The 11,395-nt window shown below is 36.5% G+C and overlaps 1 protein-coding gene across 1 annotated transcript; it reads right to left on the reverse strand.

Annotated features, from left to right (window-relative positions):
• Window positions 1-5,972: 5,972 nt before the first annotated feature.
• Window positions 5,973-6,718, reverse strand: LOC138878767 (uncharacterized mitochondrial protein AtMg00300-like). Its single transcript, XM_070158460.1, has 2 exons — window positions 6,132-6,718; window positions 5,973-6,051 (listed from the first exon to the last, which is right to left on the reverse strand). Exons 1-2 carry the CDS (start codon window positions 6,674-6,676, stop codon window positions 6,045-6,047), a joined length of 552 nt encoding a protein of 183 aa, XP_070014561.1. The 5' UTR covers window positions 6,677-6,718; the 3' UTR covers window positions 5,973-6,044.
• Window positions 6,719-11,395: the final 4,677 nt, after the last annotated feature.

The raw sequence follows: 11,395 nt of genomic DNA on the forward strand, positions 1-11,395 counted from the left end.
TAACGATATTACAACCGAAAAGCACGCCTCAGATTCTTCAAAGTGGGGGACTTCGTGCTTAAAAAGGTTTTTCAATCCACAAAGGCAGCTAACGCGGGTAAATTAAGTCCAACATGGGAAGGACCCTATAGAGTTTGTAATATGGCAGGCAATGGAGCATATGAGCTGGAGACAATGGATGACAAGATACTACCTTCACATTGGAATGCTGTTCATTTGAAGAGATATTATTTCTAAGGAATACCCACGGTCAGGTATCACTATTTTAAATTTAATTTTTGAATTGTTAAAATTTTACTAACAATTTTAGATGATAGGCAAAAAGCTAACCCGTACTAAATGATGAGTCACGACCTGTAAGGCACACAGAATAACCTAAAATTACTAGCCTAGGGTTACAATTATTCTGATAGAAATTCATACGGGTTAAGCAGTTTTCATCTAAAATCGCACCTCCGAGTCCCATATGTTTTTTCTTTTCAAGAAACGGACCAAATGAGAGAATCTATCAAGTGCTCGAGGCTTCATACTTCAATACTCAAACACTTGGGGGACTACATAATATACACAGATATGTGTATAAAGAAGGCAAAGAAGATTAAGAAAAATCAAGCCTAAAAGAGTCAAGTGCAGAGTAAAAGTCACAAGGTCATGAGATGAAGCCACGAGCTAAGGCCAAAGAAAAACCTCACTATAGTTAGGGTAAAGGCTATGTACTAAAATGGGTTATAAGAAAAAACCCCGTGTCTATTATTCTTCTTTGGAAAAAATCTGTTACAAGAAAAACAGTTACGAGAAAGTTATAGATGTAATTCAAATACATGTAAAGTATTATTCAAAACTAGTCAAAGTTATTTCAAAGAAACATGTGTGTTCCTATTTCTTTTATTGTATGACAACACCATTATAAAGTTGAGACGTCTTCTTCATAGTGTCGAAGTATAGAAGGGCCCTATTTTATAAAACTCATGTTTAAATTAATTAGTCATGAGGTTAACAGAAGCATTTTTGAATAACAAAAATGCAAATTATTCTGTAAGTCCTTAAAAACAAAAGGCAAGAATAAAGCAAACAGAAGTTTAATATAATAACATGAAAAACTTCTTAATATGTAAAAAATCTAAGACTAAGTTCGAACTTAGCCATAAAACTATGAAATTGTTTATACAGATTGCCTCATAAAAGACTTGGGGACTTGCGTTTCCAAAATCAACCCTCAAATGAAGCTAAGGGTTTGATTACAATTTTCCAAAATAAAAAACAAGAACAAAATCATTAAAACTGGTCACTGAGAAGTTTGTGGAACTGAAGCAGGAACATCAATAGCAGCGGGCTCAATTTGGGCAGGTGCATCAATAGATGCGGTTTCAACTTGGCTTGTAACAACATGCTCGATTCGGCTTGAAAGAGTTGGGATATTCGTATCAACTTCAACATTCACGGAAGCTTCAACCACGGGAGAAGAGAAGTCCTGAGTTTGTTGAGCTTTTTCAATGGTTTCATTGATCTTAGCTAACTCTGACTCCAGGTTGAAGTTTTCTTGGCCAGCTTCAATTAGGGTATCTCGACGTGAATTCAAATATGTCCAACTTACCTCAACATCAGATTTTTCTTCAAGGGTCTCATAATCCTTTTCCCAATCAGCAATCTCATTCTTTAGCTCTTTATTTTCAGCCAAACGGAGTTGTAAGAAGCTTGAAGAGAGACATGTGAGCTCTCTAAAGTACGAACCTTATCAGCCGAGACTCGAAGGTCTTCTTGTGCTTGAGTTAACTTTGCACGAGCTCCCCAGCATAAACTTCTTTTTGACTCAAAAGAGCCTTCAACTCTCCGTTCTCTTCGCTGGCCTTAGATAGTTTCTCTGAGAAGGAAGATTCGAGACGTTTTTTGTCTTTTTCTGCTTGGCTTGAGGAGGCTTTTGCAACCGCTAACTCTGAAGTTAAAGCCCACACCTGCTGTTCTAGGGTACTCTTGCCTTCTTGTAAATCTTCCATATCAATTTGTGCACTCTCAAATTGTTCCTTATAGTTGATCGCCTCTAACTGAGAATCACGTGCTACCTTCTCCAAGAGAGGGATTCTGTTCATCATTTCTGTGCCGATAAGATTGGCCTAAAAAAAAGGGAAGGGAAATAAGAATATAAGAATCCCAAAGATAAAAAAATTTTACAAGGTAAAGAAGGGAGAGAAGGAAAGTACCTTCAAAGTGGCATGCACGATATCATTCATTAGAGTTAGGGAACTATAGCTCTCCAGCTTTGCTTTTTCAATTGGACCGATTAAAGGCTCCAGCCATACATCTGCCTGACCTGACTTCCTCAAAAGGCTGCTATCAGCAGGAACTTCAATGGTTACCCTCCTCATAGCGACACTTCTACTTGAAGAGCCCGCTTCCGTATGGTGAACGATAGGAGGGGGAGTTGTCGAAGGAGGAACGGTAGAGGAAGTGAAAATAGTAGAAGAAGGAACAGAAACAACTAGGGCTGGTAAGGAAGGAATCACAAGCATGAGAGTTTGAGAAAGAAGATAAGGGTATTTCATCTAAAACAGGCCCTAAAATTCCACTGCCAAAACCACTGAAGAAAAGTTGATCAATAGATTCATGAATATGATAGGGAGTGACGTCATAGTTAGGAATTATTACTGGGGTTTCAACAGGTTCAGTAAGAGGAACAGAAAGACGAGGGGAAACTTCAGCTTCGTCATCAAAGACGATGCGTCTCCTAGCTCGTGGCCTCGTCACCAGGGAACCCCCATCTTCCTATTCTTCAGAGTCTTCTTCTTCAACAGTTTTCCTTTTTGCAGAAGAAGAATCCAAGACTATTTCTCGGGCTCTTTCTAAAGAGATACGGGTTCCCGAAGGAGTACGGATTCCCGAAGAGACACGAAAGGCCGCAACTGCTTCAGCAGTAACTCCTTGAATAGAAAATCCTAATAAAAAGAAGAATGGAAGTTAGAACCATTAAGAAAAATATATACATGCGTGAAAGATGAAATAAAAACTCTTACCATGAGTCTTTACTTTCCAACCGTAACGGTTAGAAAATGTTTTCCAAGACCTACCATCTATTGGTGCGGTCTTCAGCAATTTATCTACCCAACCACGGAAATTGGGAATATTCTCCACCACTCCCATGGTTGCTAAAAAAAGAGGCAAAAATTAGAGAAGTTGATAAACTTGAAGGAAAAAGGTACGAGATGGATAAAAGACTTACGTGCAAAATTCCACTTCTCAGGGAAGGGAACGTTATTCTCACCCACTAAACCAAGAGTGGGGGCAGCAACAAATCGGGCATACCAGCCACGGTCTTTGTCATCTTCAGGGCTCACTAAAACCCTCTTACTCCTGGCTACTAGGGTAAAAATTCCATTACGGAAAAGTCTAGGGGAGTAAAGATGAATCAGGTGAGGGAAAGTAAAGGAAACGTCAGCCAAATTGGTTAAATGCCTCAAACAGGCAAAAACCCTCCATATGATTAGGCCAATTTGACCCAATCAGACATTAAAGAAATGACAAAATTCAAGGATAACTGGGTCAATAGCTGGTTTGAACCCTAAAGTGAAAGGGTATGTATAAACAAAAGAGAACCCAGTCAAGTAAGAAGTAATTCTCTGATTTGGATTAGGGATAATAATGGGAAAATCATTACTCCAATGGCAGTCTTTGCGAACTACAGGAGTCAAAACTTCTGTAATTTGAGTGGGGTAAACGTCAGCACGATCTAAGGCGGGAACCTGGTTTCTAAGAGATTCCCTATCATGGTAAAAATATAGTTCTGTAGGGACTATCTCCTCTACTAAAGGTTCACGTAATGGTTCAGAAGGTTCTTTATCCCTAGAAGAAGATCTGTGAGAAAGGGAACCTCTGGTTCTGGAGGAAGGACCAGAACTAAGAGAAGGTATAGACGAACCACCACCGCGAGTAGACCCTAAGCTACGAAGTCTACCTCCCCTTCTATGTCTAATAGGGGCATTAGGGAAGGTATCAACAATGGGAACTCTCCTAGGGTTAGGATTTGGTGAAGACATGGCGAAGAAGAATAATGTGAGGAATTAAGTGTTCAATAAGCTTTATGTGGTAAAAGACAAGGAAAGAAGTTATATTTATATTAATATGCCACCGCCAAAGGTAAAGGTGCAGTGATGGAAGGACCATAATAATAATAACTGGCACTTCGTGAATAGTGGAGCCATAAAAAGCCTTGAAAAGGGCTGCAAAACTGCAGAACCAATGGAAAAAAGACACGTGTACGGAGCATTAAATGGAAGCGACAATTGAAGCGTCAATTTTGTCATAGCATTAATGGTGACAAAAATTCTCTTTTAATGAAATCCACTTCCCAAATATTCAACTGATGAATAAATGGAAAGTGGGGAGACTATCTGTATTGGAAAAAATTGTATTTAAATATAAATGTGACGTGTCGAATACGTATCGAAGCACGTAGACTGGTCAACTGGTCAAAGAATTACAATTAGCCAAAAGGCACGAGTTGGAACAGATACGAGCAAATGGTAGAGGAAGAGGCATGGGCAGGAATACAAATAACCTAGCACCCGTACCTATCTAAGTCATTTATGTCCGAGAATCAAAAAGGATGGATATGACAATAGAAAAGAGTGCAGATACGACATTTAATAGGCATTAAATGTGGAATACGTTAGAGAATTTGTATAGAATATAATGATTATGTAACGTAGCATTCAATGTCTTTAATTACTCATAATAGCCTCATTATGATTTGGGCAAAATGTATATCTCCAAGACATCTATAAAAGAGAGATATCTGATCAATTGGGAGGACACAATATACTATTGATATAAACTTTGGTTTACTTGTTTTTCTCTTGATTACTCTCTTGCTACCTAAATTACTTCCTTTTATACACTCTTTTGATTATCAGTAACTTGTGTTCTTCTAAATTCTAGCTTTGACTAAAATTTCATTTTTTTGTTAAACAAAGAGAGTGTTATTTGACAAGCTACATATATGGAATTCAAGACGAAAGAACACTATCGCCATAGAACCAAACTGTGGCAATAGTGTTCTCTCGTCATTCAAATGGTGAATCACTGGAGCCAAATCCATCTTGCGTCGACTAGAGGCGATAGATCAAAAATAAAATCACCCGTTTGATTAAACACATTGTCAATCGGGTCAAGGGATAGTAACTCATATACCGAGAGAAAACTTTTGCGCAATTCTATTAGTGCTATTGGTGGGTCCCTCCATAAAGAGAAGGGGAACTCAACAATGAACATTAAAGTTATTGTATCTCAAAAGACAATAAGGCATACAATAGCACCTATATTTGTAACGACCCGACCAGTCGTTTTGAGCTTTTGCACTTTGATCGCCAGTTCTCGGGCATGACTTGCCCCGTGTGGTGTATTATGACTTATGTAAATCATTGGTGTTGGGTTTTAGGTTAATCAGAATGAATTTGGATGAACCTTTCTCAGTTGAAGCTTGAAATTTGAAAGGTTTGACCAAGATTTGACTTGTTTGTATTTGATCTCGGATTTAAATTTTTATGGTTTGGTTAGCTCCGTTATGTGATTTGGGACTTAGGAGCGTGATCTGAATGCATTTTGGAAGTTCATGGAAGGTTTAGGCTTGAATTGGCGAAATTGAGATTTCAAGCTTTCCTTCATTAACGTGATAATAAGCTGGACACCCAAATACTCGTAAGTATGAATAGTTAGAGGGTTCACCTGACCATACCTCATTCGGAGTCTTAAAGTCAATTGCCGATGCTGGAGATCGATTGACAATATGAGCAGCAGTGTGAACTGCTTCAGCCCAAAATACTTTGGACATTTTGGCTTGTAGGAGCATACAACGAGCCTTTTCAAGAAGAGTTCTGTTCATTCTCTCGGCAACTCCATTCTGCTGTGGGGTATGCCTGACAGTCCTATGTCTTGAGATCCCATGAACCTTGCAGAATTCATTAAACTCTTCATTGCAAAACTCCAAGCCATTGTCTGTGCGAAGATACTTGATTTTCCGCTCCATTTGATTTTCAACCAAAATCTTCCACTCTTTAAATGCTTCAAAAGCATCACTTTTTGCCTTCAAAAAATGCACCCAAACCTTTCGTGAGAAATCATCAATAAAAGTGAGAAGATACCTCTTTTTGCCCTTCGATGGAAGTTTAGAGGGACCCCATAAATCTGAATGGATGTAGTCTAGCACTCCTCTTGTCTTGTGTTTGCCAGTGTTGAAGCTGACCTTCTTTTGCTTCCCTAGAACGCAATGCTCACAGAAGTCAAGTGTGCTGATCTTCTCACCTTCCAAAAGGTTACGATTGCTCAACATCTCCAGTCCACGTGCGCTCATATGACCCAGTCTCATGTGCCATAGTCTTGCCTTGTCATCATTAGATAACTGCACTGTAGATGCATTTGCAGAGCCAACAATGGTGCTTCCGGCCAATGTGTAAAGGCCGTTCTCCAGCTTGCCTTTCAGCATGACTAAAGAACCTTTAGTCACCTTTATAGTTCCTGCTTCGCTCATGTACCTGTAGCCTTGTTCATCCAGAGTACTCAGGGAGATCAAATTCTTCTTCAGATCAGGAACATGACGGACTTGTGTAATAGTCCTCACGACTCCATCATGGCAGCGAACCCGAACTGAGCCAATGCCAACTATTGCACAAGTTGCATTATTGCCCATTACTACGGTTCCTCCACTTTTCTCATAGCTGCTAAACCAGTCTTTTCGGAACGTCATATGCAGAGTGCAAGCAGAGTCTAACACCCATTTGTTTCCATAACTACTATTATTATTACACGATGTTGTTAGTACATAATCATTATCAAAATCATGTACCTGTTCAACTGTGGATGCACTCGCCTTTTCCTTGGACTTTGACATTGGGCAGTCTCGTTCAAAGTGCCCCTTCCTGGTCATCTCTATCTCCTTCAATGTGCTTCCGCACATCACTAGAGTTAAGTGTTTGCCGCACCTACTCAAGCTTGATAGGCTCCTTGCTATACATCATTGAATTCTCAATATCACGATATCCTGAAGTCATTGAAAATAGCAAAGCACAAGCAAGTGTCTTCTCCTCCTTTTTAATTCCTGCAATTTGTAAGTTCATGACAAGTTTATTGAACGCATCTAAATGATCTTGTAATGAAGTACCTGTCGCACCTCCTTTTTCCGACCCCGCGAAGGGCGTAGGAGTTTTTTCCAATTAAAGGACAGTCGAAACGGGATTTGTTTATTTATTTCAGAGTCGCCACTTGGGAGATTTAGGGTGTCCCAAGTCACCAGTTTAATCCCGAATCGAGGAAAAGAATGACTCCATATTACAGTCCGCGAACCAGAAATCCGGATAAGGAATTCTGTTAACCCGGGAGAAGGTGTTAGGCATTCCCGAGTTCCGTGGTTCTAGCACGGTCGCTCAATTGTCATATTTGGCTTATTTATCTGATTTTAATACAATTATGAACCGATGTGCCAATTTTAACTCTTTACCACTTTATTATTATTATTATTTTAAAAAAAATTGTGAACATCGTTTAAAAACATGTCTTTGGATTGGGACACATAAAATGCATCCACGATCCGGAACGTATTTTTATTCAATGTTTTGGGATTTGGATTTGGGTCGCATAAATGCATACCCGTGTTTAAGAATGTATTATTATTATATCGCGCCTAAAGCAATTAGCGATTTATTACTTTGGGGTAGAGCCGTGAAATTTGCTAAAACGACTCCTCCTTAATTCTAAGCAATTAAATGTACATTTATTGAGGGCCCCGCAATCTATACATTTTATTAAGCGAGGCTCATCTCATTTATTTTCCTAAATGAATAAATCTTAAAGCGACTACATTTTGCTATTTAAAATTAGTCTCTAAAATGAATAAAGAAAATCCTAATTAATTAGATTTTTTTATTATTATTATTTAAGAAAACATGACACGCTAATTGCTTGATTCATACAAATATTGATGAAAAAGGGATTTTATTCTTAATTTCGAAAATTATAAATTAAATAAAAATTCAACAACTAATATTCAAAATAAACAAATATAGCTAGATTAAAACTTAGCATTGTTATTTTTTTAAAAAAATATTATTGAGATTAATTATTCACAATCATTTGAAACTAAATTTAACCATAATTACTAAAGCTTATTAGAAAGTTTATTAGGCTTAAACGTTCTTCTAACCTTGATTAAGCTCAAGTCATGCCTTAATGCCTAATTTACGAAGTTTTAATTTAAATTCATGTCTTAGCTAAATTTAGCTAGTTATTCATGATTAACCTACTGTTGATAATCTTGAAACCTTCATAACTAGTGAATTAACCTGTTTTGCCGAACTGATTCATTAAAGACTAACTTATGTTATTTTTTCTTATTCCAGTTATTATTTAGTAATTCATGAAATAGCTTAAATACAATCAACAAAAGGAACAAAGAAATAAAAACGAAATTAAAACTTCAAATTTTCATTCTTCATATGTATTCACGCTTCATATTTCGGATTACAATAAACAGCTTTTCAGTTGTGTACCTGATATTGGAAGCAAAAGAAAATGAATATGAGAATCAGCAACAGCAGTAAAATCAGTACAACACAGCAACAATAGCCCAGCAACAGTAACAACCCAGTAACAGACCGGTGGAGTAGTAATCCAAAAAAAACAAAAGCTTCCAGCTTTTATGAAACAACAATTAATTCTGATTTCAAACAACAAAAGAAAACAGAATATTTTTTTTTTTAGTTTTTTTTTATATTTGAAAGCTTAAATATTTTTCGGAATATTCTATCTCTTAAATGTTCAGCCCTTTTCTCTCTCTTATTTTCAGATTTGTTTCTCTCTCCCGTTTTTTTTTTGTCTGTGTATTTCTCTATCTGTATTCTTCTCTGTGTGTTTTTCTCTATCTGTATTCTTGTTCTTTTTTCTTCAAGACTTCATATATATAACACATCTCATAAACCTTTTAATCAATTAAATCAATACTTTTTCTCTACCCAACCCATTATCTTTCCACTCATCCCCATTACATTAAATAAACATATCACACCACCCCATTATATTTTGTCCCCCATGCTTTATTTAAAATAATGCAAGATTCCCCTTTAATTTAAATCTTGTCCCCCCTTTATATTAAATAATCATATCACAACCCACCCCATTTCATTTTGTCCCCCATGCTTCAAATAAACAATTTCAAAATGTACAATTCCTAAACTACCCCTTCCGACCTTACTGAAATTACCAAACTACCCCTAAACGTACTACAAATTTACCAAACTACCCATCAGCTATAACACATCAATTAATCAAACTTAACCAAAATATAGACAATATGATCAATTTCTAACAATGTTCAAACAACAATATGAACATGGATGAACATCATAACAACAATATCACATGAACACGATTTTAACAACATTTCAACAACAAATCACATGAACACGATTTGAACAACAAAGAACAACTAAAATTTGATTGAACAATATTTTAGCAACAAACAATCCTATTTTCGGATTCAACAACAACAACAATCAAAGTATGAAGATTTCTAAATTCAATCATATTGAACTTAAAATCAACTCTAACAACATTACAACAAACAATTCTTATATTAAACTTAAAACAAGATTATGAGAACAATTCAAGCAATAATCATAAATGGTAAACAAGAAATCAAACTATATAAAATTCGGATTCAAGATCATCCAAACAAAGTATGAACATGAATGAATCTATTTTAAGACAACAAACATGACGGATTAAACGATTAAAACAATATATTCCTTTAATACAACTAAATTCTTTAAACAAATAACAAGATCGACGAAGAAACAATTATGAACTTAAACTTGAACTTAACAATATTAACAATTTCTAACAATACATAAACACATGAAACAAATTGAAGAAATAGTTGATTAAATTTCAATTTGAATCTAACAAACATCAAACTAACAAATACTTACTTAAACAATAATACAAACATGAAATAAACATGAAAACAACTAATTAAACTTCTATTTTGAAATCTGAAAATTAATTTAACAAACAACATGAACACAATAGAAAATTATTTCAAAGATGAACAACGAACAAAACAAGGATTAAATCATTTAACGATTTTGGATCCGGAAAATATCAAACAAAATATGAACAAAAATAAAACTCAAAAACAACTAACCGGAGATGAATCAACGACGAACTTTGATTGTAAACAAATCTGTCCAAGCCTCGACCAAAGCTCGAACGAAGGACGACGAAGACGAAGAAGAAGTAGAAGCAGCGGCGGAGGAAGGAGGAGCAGCGGCAGCGTCGCGGACAGCCATGGCTGCTCGTCGCAGCTGGACACGGGCAGCAGCTGGTCGTCTACTGCTGCTGCGTTCAGCAGCTTATGGAGAAAATGGAGCAGCAGTTCGGGAAGCCATGGACGACGCAGAGGCAGCAAGAAAAAGCAACAAACATGGCGATGGGTTGACGACGAAGACGCAGCCATGGACGAGCCTTTTGAGCTTGACATGGAGAAGATGGGCTTCTTGGTGGTGTGTGCGCTTGTGTCGAAGGAGATTAAGCTGCTGGAGCTTAGCCATGGCAGCCATGGATGTGTGTTTTAGAGTTTGGAGAAGAAAGAAGAAAAGAAGAAGAAGAATGATAGGGGGGGCGGATGACTTAGGTCATTTTTAGGATTTTTTTTTTTTTTGTTTTGTTTTGTTTTGTGTCTTTGAAATGCAAGATAGGGGTATTGGGTCTTTTGGGTTATGGACTGGGTCGACCCAGTTCGAAATGGACTGGGTCGTAGGGAAGATTGGGCCATTTTTTGGGCCTATGTCTTGAAATTGAAGAAGAGGCCTAATTCCGACTTTCTTTATATTTTCGCTCTCTTTTCTTCTTTTATTTTTTCTAAAACTAAATTATAAAAATACTTAAACTATTATTAAAAACTAAATTAAGTTATAAAAGCGCAAATTAACTCCCAATAACAATTAACGCACAATTAAGTATTAATTAAGCATAAAATTGTATATTTGGACATTAAATGCTAAAAATGCAAACGATGCCTATTTTTGTAATTTTTAATTTTTGTAAAACAATTTTAATTACTAACAATTGTAGAATTAAATACTACATGCAAAATGCGACATATTTTTGTATTTTTTATTAATTTAGCGAATAAACACGCACAGACAAATACAAATAATTCTTCAAAATATCACAAAATTACACACCAAAGAAAAATCATTTTATTTTTGAATTTTTTGGGAGTAATTCTCATATAGGGCAAAAATCACGTGCTTACAGTACCTGACCCCATATTAAATGTGTGAAGATGTCGTTGTAACAACATCCTTGTTGTCACTGGGCGGTCTTGGTATAGCCCTTCTAGCTTTTCCCATAA

The sequence above is a fragment of the Nicotiana sylvestris genome, chromosome 1 (genome assembly GCF_000393655.2).
Source record: "Nicotiana sylvestris chromosome 1, ASM39365v2, whole genome shotgun sequence".
In the NCBI taxonomy this organism is placed as follows: Eukaryota; Viridiplantae; Streptophyta; class Magnoliopsida; order Solanales; family Solanaceae; genus Nicotiana; species Nicotiana sylvestris.